Source organism: Macrotis lagotis, chromosome 5 (assembly GCF_037893015.1).
Source record: "Macrotis lagotis isolate mMagLag1 chromosome 5, bilby.v1.9.chrom.fasta, whole genome shotgun sequence".
Classification (NCBI taxonomy): domain Eukaryota; kingdom Metazoa; phylum Chordata; class Mammalia; order Peramelemorphia; family Peramelidae; genus Macrotis; species Macrotis lagotis.
This window is the reverse complement of record NC_133662.1, coordinates 2,896,788-2,917,491: the sequence shown is the minus strand read 5'-3', so window position 1 is coordinate 2,917,491 and position 20,704 is coordinate 2,896,788. Positions and strand designations below refer to the sequence as shown.

Genomic DNA, 20,704 nt, shown 5'->3' with positions numbered 1-20,704 from the left:
GTTTTCCCTTTCCTTCCTCAGGAGTTTATGTTTTTCAAATATTTGTTGACCAAAATCTCTATCTAGGACCTTAAAAATCAACCCAGGAGAGGGCCAATATGGAAATGAAAAAACTGAAGTCCAACATTAAAATGTTTTTGAAAATATATCAGCTCCCAGGGTACAGCAAAACTTTCCAGCATATTGTAAATATTTATCCTTAATTCATCACCTATTTTCCCCTATATGAACTTCAGGAATTCTGTTTTAAATTCAGTTCAAGACCTTTCTTGAGCACCTAATTTAGAAGGTCCTGTGCTAGGTAATCTGAGGATAATATAAAGATGAACATGACCAGAAAGATTAAAAAAACTTTTTTGACTTCAAGCTCTTCACCTAAAAATGAGGGTTAAATTAGATGAGATATTCTAGTTCCTTTTTTGTGGTTCAAAATTTTTAGGTTTTTGCAAGGCAATTGGGGTTAAGTGGCTTGCCCGAGGCTACACGGCTAGGTAATTATTAAGTGACTGAGGTCAGATTTGAACTCATGTACTCCTGACTCCAGGGTTGGTGCTCTACCCACTGCACCACCTAGCCACCCCTGGTTCAAAATTTTTAATGGTATTAAATAGCATTTGAAAGTTTATAGCTTAAACAGCTCTGTAAGATAAATATAATGCCATTCCATTTTAGATGAGGAGACTAAGTTTTAAGTTAAGTGACTCACCTATATTTCCAAAGCTTTAATATGTCAGAGCTAGAATTTGAAAACATCTGTTGACTCCAAACCTGATGCTTTTTATACTATTCCATGCTATCACTGGCTATTCATATATAACTATACCATGCAGTACTAAGTTATAAGTGCTTAAGAAAAGCTAAAGTCTTTTTGTGAATAGTTAGAAACCACAGCTTCTGGCTGAGAGGAAACTGATTGGACTAATCAGAACTGAATAGTCACTTTTCCCTGAAGAATATTCATGTTAGACAGAAGAGGATATAAACAGTCACCTTTTGCAAGGTTCTTCCCTTGGATTTGTCTTTTTCATCACCAGTGGCTTTGTCAGAAACAAGAGTGTATGGTGGGACAGCACAAAGTTGGAAGGATAGCAAAAACATTGCGGTAACAGAATTGGGAAGGGATTATCAACAAAAGGACAGATTTAGGACCAATGGATAAAAGTTAGGCAGACTTTGATTAGTAGAAGGGAACACTTTTCCACAATTAAGAACTGCCCTACTATGGACAGAAGGATACCTCTCTTATTGGATATTTCCAGGTAGAGTCCTAATAGTTTCCTATCAGAGATGATACAGAAAAGGTTCTTGCATTGTGAGGGAGGCTGGATTGACTAAATTCCATTTCATCTCTTAGGGTCTATGGTGTTATCCCATCTGTAAGGTTATTGTTTGTGAATGAATATCAATAAAATGTTATGGGAACTTTAAAGGCTGCCTCTGCATGTGTACTGAACATGCCCTTAATGAGGAACTAGAGCTTTAGAACCTGTATGTAAAGATTCTTCTCTGGAAACATGTTGCCCAGCCCCTCCATTCTGAAAACTTTCTTTTCCATTGGTTTTGTCTGACAGAACATTTTTCTCCTAATGAGGAAATCTTGGGGACAAATTAGTCCAGGTCTTGCCTCGCTACCCTAGATACAACCTTGAATTATTGAACCCTTTTCTTTCTTTCTCTGTGCTGTTATCTTCTGTCATAGTGATCCTAGTTTGGCTCTTGGTTTGTCTCATATCCTGTCCTTTTCCCTAGAAGTCAGGAAGTACTGATGTTTTCCCATTTCTAACCCAAGTTCCCATTCATGATCTTTTCCATGAAGGGTGGGATAGGAGGATCAGAGTACTGCCATTCCTCTCAGTTATCCTGCCTAGTCTTGTGACCTTGCTCTTTCCCTTTGCCATTAGTCTTTATATCCTCTTCCTTAATACTTCACTGATTCCTACCACATCAGTGAAGAGCTTCCTAATTTCATGCTGCCACCATCCCCCACCCACCCCAGAAAGATAATATGATAGTAGAAAGAGCCCTGGATTTAGAATCAGGAAGATTAGGGTTCAAATTGTGCCTTTGATATTTAGCAGGTATGTGATTTTTTTAGACAAGTCATTGAATATCTCTCATACTCAGCTTCTTTATCTGTAAAAATTGGGTTGATGGTACCTATTTCATAGTTTTGATTCAGTTCCCTAGTGCTATTAAAGTATATAAAGTGGTTTTCAAACCTTAAATGTCAGATAATATTATTATTGTTAATAATAAGGGTGAGATTTCACCCTCAGACTTTACCTGGCTCTAATTTTGGGAGATGAGTTTGTAAATACCTCGAAAATAGAAGCAGCATATGCTGTACTTCTCATATGCTCAAGGAAAGGTTCAGAAATACTGGATGGGCATGAAAAAGTTCAGAAAAACCGAGTCATTACTGCCTTGGTGGTGGGTAGTTTCTGACTATACTTACCATTGCTAACATTTCTAAGTTGTGACCCCTACTTCCCAGATGTTTGTGAGTATTTCAAGAAAATGGTTTTGTATTGTCTTAGGGAAAAGGAAGCAGTCCCTACCACTATCACCCTCTTGCATTTTATTCACTGGTTACTTTAGGGTGGCAGTGGCAGTGGCAGTGGACTTCTTGGAAATCCACATCTTAAGGGATATGATATCATTTGAGGAGAGTGAAGGCTATGACTTGAAGAATGAAGCAAACAAATGGTTCTGAGTTAATGGGTTGTTTGGTGGGGCAGGGTTGGATCTTAGGTCATTCAGTCCATATCCATGACTTCAAAGAGAACTGAATTTTCAGTGAGTTAATATATCCATACAGCTTAAATTGCTATTTCAGTATTCAGACTATATTTATTAAGCTCCTACTTTCTGCAGAACAGATCTGGGGAAAATCCAAAATTTAGATTAAGATATGATTTCAACCCTCTAGTAAAGGGATGACATGTTGAGACAAATAACAGTGATGTACAATATTATGTAAGTACATTAGATAGGGAAAGAAAAAACCTTTATGAGTTCCAGGGAAGAGCAAGTAATGAGGGATTTGCATCTTAAGAAACATCTTTTTCTCTAGAAGGGTAGGTGTCATAGGTGGAAACATGGTATAAAAGAACCTGCCAATTCTGAATCCACTTAATTGTACTAATTTCTATCCCACATCTCTTCAGCCTCTGAGAATTTAAAGTCCAAATAAAACTGGACTCTATCCAGTGAATCAGAGGCCCTAGGGAACATGGGGAAAAGAGGTAAGCTCCCTGGTTAGCCTTCAAATGTGATAAATATTTTTTTGAAAATGCTGGAAACTTAGAATTGTGAATGCTGGAACTAGAAGGAACTTCAGGGGGATTAAGTCACAGAAATTCAGAGTTGAAAAAGATCACAGTGACTGTTTTGGTCATCCTCTTTCTGAAAACATTTCTCCTACAGCACACAAGTGGTCATTCAGTGAGGGGAAACCTATTACCTCCTAGGGCATTCCATTCCACTTTTGATTAGTCATTGTTAGGAAAGTTTCCTGACATTAAACCTAAATTTGCCTCTTTCAATGGCTCCTGATTCTATTCTGTGAAGTTAAAGAGAACAACAACAAAAAAAACTTCTTGAAAGACATCAAGTACTTGTCTCTGGGAGTCTTTTTCCTCTTAAGGTTAAACCTCTTCATTTTCTTCCATAGATCCTTATGGCTTATGAACTAAAACCATCTACTCATATTCCTTCATTTTACATAGAGGAAAATGAAGCCCAGAGAAGGGAAGTGATTTGCCTAAGACCACATAGTGGCAGAGCTGAGACTAGAACCCAAGTGTTGTGACTCTACAGCCTAGTGCTCTCTCCCCAACATTACATAATCTTCACTTTTATGTCTTGACTGGCAACCCCAGCTTCAGTCTTGTTCCATTGTATGTAAGTTTGTGATACTGTCTATCTTCTATCTAATGCATTTTCCTCTTCTCTTCCCCTTATTCTCTTGGCAAATTTTTCTAGGACTCCTGCTTTCATCTTTCTGTTTCAGGTCAGTGAGTAAAGATGGCAGGTAGTAATTTAACCTCTCAGTTGGCTTTACCTTTCTGAGCATTCTGGGAACTGAAAGCCAAGGATAACAGAAAACCTGAATGACTCTTTAGTGGGCCATTGGGAAAAGGTCTCAGAGGGATCTCTCTTCAGATTTTGTTCCCACTACCCCTCGGGCTCACTTTTCCTGGTAGGAGATAGAATAACTTATTCCAAAGTCTGTACTGTTTCAGTCCTGTAGGTTGTTGTTATACTCAGTCTGCTTCCTGTCTCAAATCCACAAGACAGCTTGCTTTATTCTTCTGGTGTTCTTAAAAGTGCCACACTGTTCTTAGAACAAAACCATTTAGCTTTGTGTTACTTTTGTGACACAGTTTCTCTAAGATGGGCTTGATTGTTTCTTGTCCCTTTAAGATGCTCTATGCTTTGCTTTTTAGTGGGTACAACCAGTGAGCCTCCCTCTAAGCCAGGACCAGTGTCTCTTTTACAACCAAATAGTGGCTCCAAGTGTGGGTCTCTTGCCACTCTGGCACTCAGGCTTCTCCAGCTCAATAGATCCTCGACCATCCTCACCAGCCTTCTGACAGAATCCTCTAAGAAATACCAATTTTTGTTTTAGCTCACCCCCTCTGCCTTTTTCTCAGCCTGCAGAGCTCTCTTTGGTCTGCCAATGCCTCAAAAATAATATCACTTTTTTTTCCTTTTTAATTTTCAGGTTCAATTTTTTTTTCAGTTCCAAATTAATGATATTATTTCCAATTGGGGCTTTCTGACCCCTTCCCCAGAATAAATTTTTGGAGCCTGCTCAGTGTCCATCCCTCAACCTTCTGACTGCTCAGGACAAACAAGAGGAGTAAGTGGGTCACAGATGGCCAGAGTCTTTCTTGGATTTAGAACTAAGTGTCTGAACTCAGAGGATGGTATTTAGTGATTCCATCCCCTCCTAGAAAGAGATCTCGAGTGCAGTGGCCCAGGAATCTATTCAACCCTATACTGTTTAGCATTTTTATCAATATTTGTATAAAGTCATGAACTCCATCTTGATCAAATTTTCTATTGAAACAAAATTGGGAAGGATGATTAGTTAGGTAGAGTAGATGACAGAAATGGAATCCCAAAAGATCTTGACAGCCCAGAATATTGGGCTGAAACCAATGAAATAGAATTTAATTAGCAAGATAAAGAAGAGCTAAAATTCTCCTATTTCTTTACCCTTTCCTCACATTTTTGATTCCTTAATTCTTTAGTTCAAAAAACAAACCAACAACTTCACAAGTCAGAGGCAGATGCAAACAACAGTTTTTCAAAAAACAAAACCTGGGGTTTAGTAGACTGCAAGTTCAGTGTAAGTACTGTGATAGGGACACCAAAAATGCCAAACATGCTCTTGGACAGCATTGAGGGAGACAGAGCTCTTGACCTCACTGTGCTCTACTCTGGTCAGACTACACACAAGTGGAGAATCCTATTCAGTTCTGGGTGACAGTTTAGGCATCAATAGGCTGGCAAATGGGAGAACATGCAGTAGTGGGAAGCCCAAATGGTGATGAGCTGTGATATGAGGATCAAATGAAAGAACTGAATGTATTTTGCTTGAAAAAGAGGAGAGTTGGGGTGGCTAGGTGGCACAGTGGATAGAGCACTGGCCTTGGTCAGGAGTACCTGAGTTCAAATCCAGCCTCAGACCTAGCCGTGTGGCCTTGGGCAAGCCACTTAACCCCATTGCCTTGCAAAATCTAAAAAAAAAAGAAGAGTTTATAAGGAGGAAGACTATTAACTGTCTCCAAGCATTTGAGAAATTGCCACATGGAAAAGCAGTGAGTAAAAGTTGGAATAGACAAATTTATACTTATTGCTAGTGAAAAAACTTTCTTAAAGATGGAAACTGTCCTAAAGAGTAATAGGCTGCTGCCTTCTCAGTGAAAGTCTTCAAGGGACTGGACCACTACTTGTCATGTAGGTTGTAGTGGGAATTTTTTCCTAGGACTGGGTCTGACAATAGATGAATTCTCATCTGACTCTGAAATGTTATGACTCTGTAATTTTCCAGTTTTCTATCCTGAATACAATTGGCATAGCTAGAGAGCTCTGGTAGGAAATGTGAAATTATAACCAGCATAATATCCTTTAGGAACTGGAGCATCATACTAGAATCTTAGGATAGGGAAATGCCCTCAAGAAGTCCTTTTTCCTTTCTGCCTGTAGGTAGAATTATTCTTAATAAATCATTCCTGAAAAGTAATACTTTTTTTCTATTTTCAAATATTTCAGAAAAGGAAATTCCAAATCTAGCTTGATCACCCACCAATGACATATTATTTTTTTTTAGCAAGGCAATGAGGTTAAGTGACTTGCCCAAAGTCACACAGCTAAGTAATTTATTTAAATGTCTGAGGTCATATTTGAACTCAGGTCCTCCTGACTCCAGGGCTAGTACCACTGTGCCACCTAGATGCCCTATCTTATATTATTCTTTTAGTTAATTTGAACCTCTACCTTCTCTCTGTGAAAAAACAACAACTTCCCAACCTTCTCTTTTCTAAACTGAAATTTCCCAGTTTCTTTATCATTTGCTCAGACTTCTAGTTTCTTAGCACTTTGATATATCTCTGTAGCAACCCTCCACCCCCATTGTCCTAATATCTACAAGTTGTTTCATTTATCCCTCTTTAATATGGAGACACAAGAATCTAGTCAGGGTCTAAGCAATGCCAAGTACAAAGGGAGAATCTCTCATAACAACAAACATACTAGATATCTGTCTTACAGGAACCCCCATCTAAAACAAATATAACTGAGACTAATCCTGTGGAAAAGGTTTTATTTGGGTTTTTTGGGGTTTTTTTTCCTCTTAACTCTCTTCTTAGGGAAATTGATAAAAAAAAAACAGTTCATGAAATCAATAGTGAATTATTTTTTTATATATTCTTAGTAGAAAACAAGAAGAAACCTAAGGGTGAAAAATAGCCTCCTGAGATATAGGAAGAGGTATTTGAAAAGGGGAAGCCCACTGTATAGTGTAATCCTCCCCAAGCAGAAACCCCCTCCAGTTTCCTGTAGGAAAAAACCTAGTGTTGTTCTCCCTTCCATTCCTGGGAATGGATACCTATCTCCTGTCACTTCATCACCTCTGCCTTTTTTTCAGATGATTGCAGAATTCACTGTATGGCTTCCTGAGTCTCTTAGAAGTTACTCCTAGTTGGTCCTTCAGCATGTAAGCAATCTCTGTGTCTATTCAGCACCCTCCAGAAGACCCATGAGCCAGTAACTTACTCCATGCAGCCCAAGGGCTAAATCTGGCAACTCACTCAAGATTTACTCTGCGTCTTGTATCAGATATACTATCCTGAGTTGGGTATGTTTTATTTTCCAATTCCACCCCCCAGAAAATGGTGGCTCCAGCTCTATAATGACTTTTACTTCTCTGTCAGGGTCCCAGGATATAGGATTAGCTATGACAGAGTTTTGAGCTTGAACATTGTTCTGTTTGCACATGAGGATTTAGTGCAGTAAGATGACGATACAATGTACTCCTCCAGCTGTTTCAGGGCAAAGTGGGAAACAGTCTCTTTTGGGGTACAGTTAATCATCAAGGCCATTTTTATTTTTTAAATAGAGATCTTTTCTCACCTCTACAAAGAATTCTTCAATTTCCAGAATTATCTTTTTTTCTTTTCTTCATAGGCCTTCCTATATGTCATCTTTAGTCTAGTATGGATATTCCCTGGATAAGGAGAGAAAAAGGCAGTAGAAATGGCAACCTGGGGACCTAGGCTCAGCTACTGCCTACCTTTGTGACCATAGACAAACCCTTTCTCTCAGCCTCAGTTACTCTATCTGTAATACCTACCTTACAGCATTGTTGTGAAGTTCAGATGAAATAACTTACTCAAATATTTTTTTGATTCTAAAACTGTGTGTGTGTGTATGTGTGTGTGTTTACACTTAAATGTTTATCATTTTGGGAAAGTTATTGTTATTGTCCCTCTCCAGCTCTCAGCTTTTTCATCTGTAAAATGGGTTAAATATTCATACCAACTCTAAATCTGCTGATATTTTGTATCCTCTCTGGATTTACTTTCAGTATTACAGAATGTAAGCTTCCAGGATATTGTGAATAGCTATGTCACCAGACTGGTATGGATTCATCTTTAATGTAGAAAGGTCACAGGCACCTTATACCTCTGATAAGATGGCAGGATATTGACCTTATTTGGCACATAAAGAGAAGAGTGCACTCAGAGTTATTGACCTGGAAAAACTAGGACACATTTCTTAGATGGAGACTGCTGGGTCCAACATCTTAGTTTAATGATTGAAAGAAAGAGGGGGAAGGGACAAAGTGACTGTGGGAATATTGAGCTGGTGCCATCTCCTAAGAGCCACCTCTTATTCCATCTTTTCACCAAAAGCTGAAGGATATCCATTGAGTTGGGCTGAGTTAAGGAAGAAAGTGACAGTGACAAGTCAACTTCAAGAAAAGTAACTTAGGCAAGGAAAGAGAATTTGTGATCCTACTCTTACAGAGGAACTTTGCTCTGGATGACAGATTCCTGACTGGTTACCTTGACTGACAAGGAGATAAGGAATCTCTCATCTCCTTGGTTACCTGAGTTGAAGTCCTTGACTTGAACATCTATGGAGAGAGGCAGCAGCCAAGAAAGACCTAGTTCAAGTCACAGTCCTGTCTCCATATAATTATGAGCAGTTATTTCATCTCCCTGAGCCTCAGTTTCCCCTTTAAAATGCAATTCATATTTCACAAGAGTATGAGGATCAAATGAAGTACCTTGTGTAAAAACACCCTGATCAAGTTGTACATGTAAATATCAGCTGTTACAATTAGCTAAGAAAAGCAAATACTGAACACCAGCAAAGAATGAAAACACCTTTATTAATGAAGTGAAAATTCCCCTTCCACCTCCTAGCTATCCCTTGAAACACAGTCAACCAGTCCAGATTGCTGAATGTTGTCATTTTTGCCTCTTTACTTGGATTGGCAGTGAGGGTGGTGCCCAGAATAGTGCTCCCATCACAACTCCGCTATATTACCTTACCCTTGTAATAAGGAATCTTTGGCTTCTCATTGATTATTGAATCTGGCATTTAAGGCCCTGCACAGACTACAATTCCAGTTTTGGCTCCTCCTTTTTTTCATATGTTGTGTTGCTACCACCTGGACCATCCACTGTTTCCACAGCTTATCCTGCCTTCTCTTGTCGCAGTCCTTTGCTCACATGTCCTTCATATCTGGAATGGACATCTTAGCATCTGTTCAAGTCTTTCCCTTTCCTCAGATTTTTACCTGTGTTACTGTTTCCATGAAGACTTTCTTTTTCCCCAGCCCCCAACTACAAGTGATATCTTCCTTCTCATGTTTCTCTTAGAATTGTCTAGACCTCTCCTTTAGTTTTAGCATTGTGCATATCTTATCTTTCATCATTTTTAATTATAAGCTCTTTGAACTATGTCTTGTTTCATATTTGTACTACCAAGTACCTAATCTAGAACCTTGCAGGTAGTTGACATTTAATAAATATGGATTTTTTCATTAACTTTAGACTTAAAGGACATCCTTGCTTCTGACCCTGTGATACAAAACTGGAGCTATATCCTTCTTCCTTGTCCAGTTTACCTCCTGCTATTCTTCTCACCTGAGCCTCCATTCTAGCCAAACAGGTCTTTTGACTGATGTTAAAATATGACTTCATTTTGTTTATCTCAGTGTCATTCCAGCTGCCATCTCTCCTTCCTGTAGTACCCTCCACACATCTCCTGGATAGAGATATTCTGCATATCCTTGAAGACCAGGTTCACCTCTCTCTCTCTGTGCTGCCTTCTAACCATACAGCCTTCCCAACCCCATTCCATAGATACTCATTCCTTAGTACTGACATTAAATTGTCCCCCGGGGATAGAAGCTTATTCCATTCTTCAAGAGTTACAAACCTTCCTCAGATTTTTAGTACTGACTCACTCCCCTAGCCAGTCCCAACTGAATGCCTGGGGGTAGAGTCCCCTCCTGGAAAACCCAGGACATGTTTTGGCAGGACCTGGATTGCTGACACATCATGTTGCTATGTCCTTGCATTCATTCATCCCTGGCCTCCCTCCCCTTCACAGGCTCAAGCTGTACTTTCCTTATGTCTGCAGTCTGCCCTTGGGGAGCTGGGAACTCTGCTTCCTGCTTCACAGTTTGGGGTTTGCCAGATGCAGGGAGGTACTGAGCTGCCTGCCCAAGGTGAGACCAACTGGCCCTCAGTGGAGGGTGGCCGGCTCAGCCATTGGTTGGTTGTATGTTCTCCTAGTCAGGAAGTTTGTTTGTCTGTGTGCTTGCACACCTATGTTTACTTATTCTCCCTGGCACTGGGGCCCTTCAGATTAGGCTTTGGTAATTTATAGGACCCTAAATGCAGAGCCAGAAGGGACCTCATCAGCCAGTCCGACTTCTTGACTTTACAGATGTGGAAACTGAAATCCAGAAACTGACTTTCTTCAGGTCACTTAAGGTAGAAAGCCTTTTGAAAGCAGGAATGAGCAATATATGTATATCCAGGAAGAAAAACAATACTTCTTGGCCTCGAGTTTACAGCCAGATTTTGGAGCGGGGGGAGATAGGGATAATAACATATATGAATCCAGGGTGTGGAATGTGAGAGGGACTAGGAAGAAAATCTTTTCAACTTCTCTCTGTAGCATAGTGAGCATTTTAGGGAAGCTATGTCTGTGACATTTATCTGCCTTCATAACATTCAGAGGATTAGGTCACTTTTATTGACAGCTATTTATTAAGTCCATTCTGTATGTGGAAAACTGCTAGGCTTTAAGAAGATACAAAGTGGAGATAAGATCAAGTCCCTTTCCTCAGGGAGCTTATAGTTTAATTGAGGAATGTGACATGTTGTACATAATTGTAACAAATAATTCAGAATATCATAAACAGTTATTAAAAATGTTCAAGAGTCAGAGTTTCTGGGTAATTTATTAATAAGACCAACCCATTATTAATAAAAAGGATAGTCATTTGGCTGTTTCTCTTAGACCAGGACTGTCCAAAATGCAGTATGATTTTATGTGGCTCCTTGTAGGTTTCCTAAATGCTTTAGTAAATGAAGCAGAGTTATCACAGAGCTCTCACTAAAATGGCAAATCAAAATATATTGTCTGTTGTTACAATAAAAACATTTAAAAGTAAGGTTAAATAGCCCCGTCTTAGACCAAAGACCCCTAAATGGCAGCGGGCTCACAGTTTATATACGCTTCAAAGAATAGGTGTTGGGAGGGGTGCCTAATCAACTCTAATAAGTTGTGGGTTATCTTGGGTCACTTGAATCTTGGTCATAAAGACATCAATTTCCATTTTACCTGTCTTGAGAATAGGGAGAATTAACATTTTCTCAGACCTATCAGAGCAAACACAATGAGCTGGGCTACATCCAATAGCTTAAACCTAGAATTTCTTTTACTATCTGATCAGATCTTGACCTAGGTATATCTCTTAAGAGAGATTTTCTGGATGAAGTAGAAAAAAGGGGGAAACCCTTCATTCTGATTCAATAGTAGTTATTAAAAGAGAAATAATTAGTTTCTCACAGTTTTAAAGAATGGAACTTTAAAGAATTTGACTAGAGGACAGAAGGGAAGGGATTAGAGAAAGAATAAGGATAAGCAAAGGCAAGCATAAACTTGGGCCGAGCAGTGGCTCTTCCTCATTTCTCATTGTATTTGGGGAATGGGGCAACCTGGGAGTTTGTTTTGCAGGAAATTCCTTCCTTGGAGAATTAACTCTCTGTTCTGACCAGGGGCCTGGTAGCCCTCAGCCTGTCCTCCCAGGCCTGTCCCGACTCTGAGGGAGGGAGGGAGCCTCTGCTGGGGGTGGGGCTTGCGTGATCAGGAGATACCAGACTACGAGTGGTGCTAAGAGGCAGGGAGAGGGCGTAGAAACTTGAATCAGAATGAGATTGGAGGTGTAGTCAGGACTGAGCCATCATGGGAGGCTGCAGCCACCAAGGCTTTTTCAGGTATGCTATGCTGAAGCTCGAACAAGAGCTGTTATTTTTGGTGAGTGTACTGAAGAGAGGAAGTTGAGGGAGGGGTTCAGTTGTGGGAGAGGGAAGATGGGATACTTCGGAAAACACAGGCTTCAGATCTTTGTAGTTTGAGGGACTTTGTTCAGGTTATCATTTTTCCTTTAGGCTTAGCAAACTGGAGATGCTAGTGAAGATTGTACACTACATTTTGCCTTGGTTTTACACTGTCGTTGTCTGTAGATTGTTGAGTGGTGGAGCAATAATAAAGAGATATAAAAATGAATAGCTTCTGGCAAAACCCAGACATTGGTTGCAACATGACAGTTAAATATAAGTATTAAGCAACCCGAGGTCTGTGGGTTTTTGTCCACCAGACTGAAGCCACCTTCTCACAACTGTAACAAATACCCACATCTGGAGAGAAAAACAGGCTTTCGTGGTTCTAGCACTTAGCCGAAACTCTTAGCTGGGAGCCCCAGAACCACTGCAGGAACCTGGGTTGGATTGGTTTCCCACCACAAAGCTGAGCACAGATCAAGCCATCACCCTAAAACATATAGCAAGCTGACGTTTACTTTGTGATTCCTTAAAAAGGGAACTCCTAATGGTCTTGCTATTTCATCAGGCCAAGTTCTGGGAGCCTTGCTTTTATTTGCCTGCATTACCTGTGTCCTCCTGGACCTCATGTGTGTACCCAGGATGTGCAATCTTTATTGCTCAGTCCAATTTCCTCACTTCTGCAAGCCTTTAATTACCTATGTACCAGACAGTTCCACTTCAGTAGTCACCAGCACTAACACTGAAATGATCTAAAAGCCCAGGGTATTATTTCTACTCTCACTGCTGTCCCTTTATCACATTAATTTGAAGCTGTGTGTAAGATGACATCATAAGTCATCTTTGTTCATACCCACATCCAAGCAGTTGCCCATGCCAATCAATTTTCTTCTTCCTCCTTACTTTTCTCCAGTTATTCTTCTCCAATTCAACAACCACTGCTCAAGTTTATACTCCATTTACCTCACACCTTTATTGCCACAACAGCTTTCTCAGGGACTTCTCAGACTTTAAGTTCATCCTATTCAAGACAGCAAGAACCATCCCATCCCAGTTCTATTTCTTTAGTTACTTTTCAGATTACTCTCAGAGCAGATTAAAACTGCTAAGTATGAATTTTAAGCCCTTACCCAAAAGATGTTCTAGCCTGATATGCTCAATATTCAAGCAAGATCAGCTAGAGCTGGTATTGACCTCATGACCTGAGCAAAACTAGTGTGAGGCACAAACCAGATTAAAATGTAATTGAAAAATGTTTAACAAAGTAAATAAAAATACAATACAACACAGATATAATGTTAATTTGTGGTTTTCTAAATCAATACATGGCCAAAAGGGATTTGTTTCTATTAGAGTTTGACATCATTGGTCTAGACCTGCTAACTTCTTTATAATATAGGTTTTGTTGGGAGTAGCTGAACCTCAAAGGTTTCGCTATCCTGGTCTGACCCTCAACTTTGTAGGTTCAGAAAATCTAGTTTACTAAAATAAGCTCACCTCAGCTGATTAACTTAAATGTTGATTCACACTAGCCAAATTCACAAGAAGCTTTGTTATAAATTATAAAGCCAGTTTATTAATTTACTGAAGTGATAGTGGTTGAAAGTGGGGGGTGTAACTTTGCAGGAACCAGTATACATGAACCTGCTATTCAGGGTATCCCTTTTCTCCGGTATCAAGATACTTGAGGAACTAAATTAGTAATTAGAAAGATATACAGGGGCGGCTAGGTGGCGCAGTGGATAAAGCACCAGCCCTGGAGTCAGGAGTACCTGGGTTCAAATCTGGTCTCAAACACAAAAATAATTACCTAGCTGTGTGGCCTTGGGCAAGCCACTTAACCTTATTTGCCTTGCAAAAACCTAGAGAGAGAGAGAGAGAGAGAGAGAGAGAGAGAGAGAGAGAGAGAGAGAGAGAGAGAGAGAGAGAAAGAGAGAGAGAGAGATAACCATCAGGAAATTGTAACAAAAGAATGAATGGTCTTGAGGGATATATCATTTAGACTATGATAAAATCCAGTGAACTCCACAGCTCCACTTGTGTAGTCCACTTCTTTTTTTTATACTTTTTTTTTTTTTTGCAAGGCAATGGGGTTAAGTGGCTTGCCCAAGGCCACACAACTAGGTAATTAATAAGTATCTGAGGCCAAATTTGAACTCAGGTGCTCCTGACTCCAGGGCCAGATCTCTATCCACTGTACCACCTAGCCATCCCTGTAATCCACTACTGAATTGATTTTCTTTTTTAAAGCACTCCAGATTTTATTAGGGTCACACAGCTGCTTATATCATAGTCTACTTCTATTACTTGTGGACAACTCATGCTACCAGCTTAAGCACCAATCATATTAAAAATTACATATTGGTTGATCATTACACATTAGTTAAACAGTTATACATTCTTATGCATACTTCATTGCTCTTGCTATAATGCAATTCTTTTTTTTTTTTTTTGCAAGGCAATGGGGTTAAATGGCCTGCCCAAGGCCACACAACTAGGTGATTATTAATTGTCTGAGGTCGGATTTGAACTCAGGTACTCCTGACTCCAGGGTGGTCCTCTATCCACTGTGCCACCTAGATGCCCCCTATAATGCAATTATTTATTTATTTATTTTTAAATTTATTTTTATTAAAGATATTTAGGGGCGGCTAGTTGGCACAGTGGGTAAAGCACCAGCCCTGAAGTCAGGAGTACCTGGGTTCAAATCCGGTCTCAGACACTTAATAATCAGCTAGCTGTGTGGCCTTGGGCAAGCCACTTAACCTCATTTGCCTTGCAAAAACCTAAAAAAAAAGATATTATTTGAGTTTTACAATTTTCCCCCCAATCTTACTTCCCTCCCCCATCCCTACCCCCCACGGAATGCAATCTGTCAGTCTTTACTTTGTTTCCATGGTGTACCTTGATCCAAATTGGGTAAGATGAGAGAGAAATCATATCCTTAAAGAAGAGACAAGAAGTCTAAGCAGTAACAAGATTAGACAATAAGATAACTTTTTTTCTAAATTAAAGGGAATAGTCCTTGAACTTTGTTCCAACTCCACATCTCCTTATCTGGATACAGATGGCACTGTCCTTTGCAGACAGCCCAAAATTGTTCCCAGTTGTTGCACTGATGGAATGAGCCAGTCCTTCAAGGTTGAACATCACTCCCATGTTGCTGTTAGGGTATACAGTGTTTTTCTGGTTCTGCTTATCTCACTCAGCATCAGTTCATGCAAATTCCTCCAGGCTTCCCTGAAGTCCCCTCCCTCCTGGTTTCTAATAGAACAATAGTGTTCCATGACATACATATACCACAGTTTGCTAAAGCCATTCCCCAACTGAAGGACATTTACTTGATTTCCAGTTCTTTGCCACCACAAACAGGGCTGCTATAAATATTTTTGTACAAGTGATGTTTTTACCCTTTTTTCCTCATCTCTTCAGGGTATAGACCCAGTAGTGATATTGCTGGGTCAAAGGGTATGCACATTTTTGTTGCCCTTTGGGCATAGTTCCAAATAGCTCTCCAGAAGGGTTGGATGAGTTCACAACTCCACCAACAGTGTAATAGTGTCCCAGATTTTCCACAACCCTTCCAACAATGATCATTATCCTTTCTGGTCATATTGGCCAATCTGAGAGGTGTGAGGTGGTACCTCAGAGAAGCTTTAACTTGCATTTCTCTAATAATTAATGATTTAGAGCATTTTTTCATATGGCTATGGATTGCTTTGATCTCCTCATCTGTAAATTGCCTTTGCATATCCTTTGACCATTTGTCAATTGGGGAATGGCAAAAACCTAAAAAAAAAAAATGACTCAGTTCTGTATATATTTTAGAAATGAGTCCTTTGTCAGAATCATTAGTTGTAAAGATTGTTTCCCAGTTTACTACATTTCTTTTGATCTTGGTTACAGTGGTTTTATCTGTGCAAAAGCTTTTTAATTTAATGTAATCGAAATCATCTAGTCGGTTTTTGGTGATGTTCTCCAACTCTTCCTTAGTCATAAACTGCTCCCCTTTCCATAGATCTGACAGGTAAACTAGTCCTTGATCTTCTAATTTGCTTATAGTATTGTTTTCATAAAGCCCTCTTTAGAAAAAAATGCAAAGAAATAGGGGCAGTTAGTTGGTGGAAAGAATAGAGCACTGGCCCTGGAGGAGCCACTATGGGGCAAGTCACTTAACCCCATTGTTTGCAGGGGGCGGGGCAAAAATTAAGTATTAGACTCCATAGTATAAACTGATAGAAATCTTTAGCTCTTTTTCTAGATTATACCAAACAGCCACCTATCACCATCCTGATCAGCTTTGCATCTGTATGTAACTGGCTTCAGAGCAGTGTCTGTCAATGGTACTTGTTTTGTTTGCAAGTACATTTTGATGCAGGATAGATTCTTCTTGAGAAACTTGAACTTCTGTCTTGTGGAGTATCCAGGTGGAGAGAGAGCTTAGTAAAGTGAAAGAAACACTGGAATTGGTGTTGGCAAAGTCTTGGGTTCAAATTCTGACTCTCACTTATTTCTCTTTGAGCATATTTTTTTCTCATTTGTCAGCTGGGAATAGTAATGTTTATATTACCTTCCTCACAGACTGGTTGTGAAGGCAATACTGTTTGTTTCCAAATCTCCTTCAGAACTTAAAAAAAAAATTGAATAGGTTGAAATAATAATCATGACCTTGAATCCCACAAATTCTTCTTCTCAGGGTATGGTATCATGAGTCTTATAAGCCTGTATTCATTCTTTGAAATGCCTCCTCTTGATCCCTGGGAAGCAGATGATTCCATGAGTCTTTCATTGAAGGCTGAATTGAACACTGACTTTTCCTAGTTTGATGGATGGGCAAGGTGCTTCTGAAGAGGCAAAAGGAGGACTTCCTGAGCTAATAGATAGATTTTTCTGGCCAGTGAAGCTATTCTAAATCCCACAGTTCCCAGTTATTAAAATTACAGAGAGTATGAATGGAGGGAGTATTACCCATGGGGATAAGTTCAAGAGGACTCACTAGTCGTGTTGCCTTAATGAGAGCAAGAAGTATGACTTTGATTTTCCTCAGCTGTCTACCCTGTCTCTCAGGCAATCCAGAGTTGAGGTACAGTCCCCTGGCTATCTGCCATTCCCCCGCCTTACTTTTGGTAACCTTGTTCCCCTTTTTCCTTTCCCCAGGCTAAAAAGAAGCCCCCTGTAGAGGTCCACCTGTGAACAGCTACAGATGATGCCAGAATTATGACAGGGCCGGCAGGCGTGGCACTGAGGGGTGATCAACCATGGAGCAGCTACAAAAGGAAGTACCTGAGATCAGGGAAAAGGAGGAGAAAAAGGAAGTGGCAGTGGCAGTGACAGTGACAGTGGCAGAAGGAGCTCCAGACCAAAATGGGGGACCGGAGAGTTCACTTCCTTCCAGCAGCTATACAGGTAAGGGGGAGGAGGCAATAGATGAACCAAAAAGAGGGAAGGGAGTAATGGTGTGATGCAGAAAAAGAGCTAGGAGATCAGACTACTTTGCCTTACCACCAAATTTTCTACTGGTTGGAACAATTGGACATTTCCAGAAATCAGTTATCAAGCAGTTCTAGCAGCCTGGTAACCTGGTCCTGTCCTTCTCTCTCGGAAAGGTCTAACAGAAAAGATTTCTAGCTACAGAACTTTTCTGAACACTTTCTGTGTACACTACCATTGAGTGCTCCTTCCTAAAAGTTGTGAGTGGATAACTGAGCTACTTTAGTAAGGACATATGATAACTTGTGCATGAGAAAAGTATATTGTTAGAATCAAATAAAAACAAAATTTATAGCGACTAATCTGACACATTGATAACTTGGTCTTGCAGTATGACAATTGTGCACAGTTGTTCAGAGATTTCAGATCAGTGACAGCAATCCAGTACTATTTGACCATAATCAAAACAAATACTTTTCTCTTTTTACTTGATTTCTCAAGGCCTTGTAATCAGTGGCAGTCTTGTTCTCCCTGATGCAGTGCATTTCTTAATCATTATTATTACACACAGACACAGAGATACAGTATCAATTAAATTAAAAGGCAAAGTTTCTTGGTTTAAGTTCACTTGCTTCTCACACAGCCCTTCTCCCTAGTACTCCTGGCCATTCATTCAGTCTCCTCTTCTGCCATTCCTTTCTGTTGTCTCCCTTTTGTTCACCAAATCTGAAGAGTGATTGGGTACCACATTCACCTGCTTTTTGCTCTCTTCCCTGAGATGCCCAAGGTGTAGAAGCAGCAGGAACTGTGAGTTCTACCATCTAGGAAGTTCTTAAGGTTCTGAGGTGTGGGGAAGGAAGGTGACAGGATGATTACCATTCTGTTGTGAATAGATATAGAACATCCTGGCCATTGAAGAATGGCATAAGAGGTAAGTACAGTTTAGGATGGGTTCTAGATTCCTATCATTTGAGAATCTTAGAGCATAAGAATGGGAAAACATGTTAGTAAAAGGAAGGGTAGGGGCGGCTAGGTGGCGCAGTGGATAAAGCACCAGCTCTGGAGTCAGGAGTACCTGAGTTCAAATCCGGCCTCAGACATTTAATAATTACCTGGCTCTGTGGCCTTGGGCAAGCCACTTAACCCCATTTGCCTTGCAAAAACCTAAAAAAATAAAAATTTAAATTAAAAAATTTAGAAAAGGAAGGGTAAAATAGGATCCCCACCTCCAGTTAGGAGACCTGTTCCAAGTAGAGCAGACTCCTGGGGCCAATCTGCAAAAAAATCACTGATGCCATTGCATACTTCTCTTTACATCTAGTATGTCCCCAGGGTTAGATATTCATTAATTGTAACTGCTCCTGCTCCCCATGTAAGTAGGAATAGTATTTGGTTTGGAGGTGGTCCAATTACAAATCTTCCCAATCTAGTGCCTCTCATCACAAGTATCCCAAAATGACTTATGTGTGGCTAGCCTTAGGCCTAGCTGGATTTCAAGGGCAAAGACAAGCCCCCTGCTCCAACCTGCTGACTGATTCCTTAAACTCCTTTAACTGAAGAACAGCAAGCCTTCTATTTCACAATTATATAGGTCTTTTCAAACAAATATGGTGAGGTTTGGGGGTGATGAATGAGTTTCAGTCAGCAGTCTTTTGTCATTAGATAAAGAGGAGTGCTCTAGAAAAGCAGGAAGACATCATGCCCTTGGAGTAGGGTAGAGGCAGTGCTCACCCTTAGAAAGGGGAGTAAAAAAATTATATCTGGGGTGGCTAAGTGGCACAGTGGATAGCTCATTGGCCTTGGAGTCAGGAGTACCTGAGTTCAAATCTGGCCTCAGACCCTTAATAATTACCTAGCTGTGTGGCCTTGGGCAAGCCACTTAACCCCACTGCCTTACAAAAAAAAAAAACTAAAAAAATTATATCCAGGGCTACCAAATTCAGCAACTTTTTCAATTTTGCCTAGAGCTTGCCATGTTTATCTTCATTTTTGCTCTGGCAAACAGTAATTGATCTTCAGAGGTATGTTATTTCCTGTTCATACTGGCACCCAAGTGGGAATGTTGCCTACCACCCTTAGGCCTTAAAAGACAAACTTGCCACTTGTGAGCCAAAGTGGCATGTTTGTGCTAGAGCTGGCATTGGTTGAGAAGAGAAGGCCAAAAAGCTAAGCTAAGTCAAGGCTGGAAGGTGAGAGCCCTGACAAGCATAGTTATGAAGGATCTCCAGGGTTGGGTTTTTTTTTTCTGGTAGCCACTGGGACAGGGAGTGTTGCATGCCACCTCAAACCATGGTTTCTTTCTTGGTTATTCCTATGGTACTCTACATTTAATAAATGTTTTTGTTTGTTAATGAATTTATAGTGAAATGGGAATAGCACAGGTAAAATGTTTTCTTAGTTTAGAATAGAGACAGGAAGGTGTTTATTGAAAATTAAAAGGAAAATGCCTAAGACTAAAATACTTTATTATCCTACAGTCTGACCAACTCTATACCTGAGCACAGTCATTTCCATTGGGATATTATTCATCTCTTTACCCAGATCTCTGTGCCCCAGGCAGCCATAGCATAATTTAATGCACAAGGAACATACATGGGAAAAGCCACCTAGATAACTATCCTAGGTCTGTGCTTCTGTGGCTACTAAAAGATCTCAGTTGGCTCTCTTGCTTTCCCCTTCTAGCCCAGTCAGTGCTACAGCTATGTGATAAGGGCTAGCCATCCAAAGATGAAGGTTTTCTCTGCTTTCTGTATATTACTTACAGGCAGTCTCAGACTAACAGATAGGCTGTTGCCCTCATTTGGCCTATTGGCAGGAAATATTGACTTTCTCCTCTAAGGGCTCGATTGCTCTGCCTAAGTGAAACCTAAACCTTCCTGTACAATGGTACAGGTAACATTAGTGGGGAATTCAAAGCCCGTTCCTGCAGGCTTCTCCTCTTCTACCTCTTATAGATCTTTCTCCCCCTGCCCCATATGTGGTGTGATGAGCATTCTGTCACATACATAGTCTCCTTTCCTTGCCAAAGGAGCTGAATTGGCCTTCCTGGGTCAGGAGGTGGTTGAAGCAGAATGTGCTGACTATAAGAAGTAAAAGGGGCTTTCCAGAGCAGCTCCAGCCTGGGGAAGTGTAGTTTGCTAGCAGGGGTAAAGCTGAGCCTTAGCTCCATGCACTCA

At 40.2% G+C, this 20,704-nt stretch overlaps 1 protein-coding gene across 7 annotated transcripts in view; it reads left to right on the top strand.

Moving 5' to 3' along the window:
- Window positions 1–20,704, top strand: part of PPARD (peroxisome proliferator activated receptor delta) — a 78,245-nt gene that overhangs the window by 42,407 nt on the left and 15,134 nt on the right. For 5 of the 7 annotated variants that reach the window (XM_074236471.1, XM_074236467.1, XM_074236465.1 and 2 more), the window contains one exon: window positions 17,256–17,504. In XM_074236471.1, coding sequence (XP_074092572.1) covers window positions 17,357–17,504 — 148 coding nt within the window. In that variant the 5' untranslated portion in view covers window positions 17,256–17,356. Of the gene's footprint in view, window positions 1–7,156; window positions 7,226–7,254; window positions 12,033–17,255; window positions 17,505–20,704 lie in introns of those variants that run through there. The other 2 variants (XM_074236466.1, XM_074236469.1) reach the window with 2 other exon arrangements.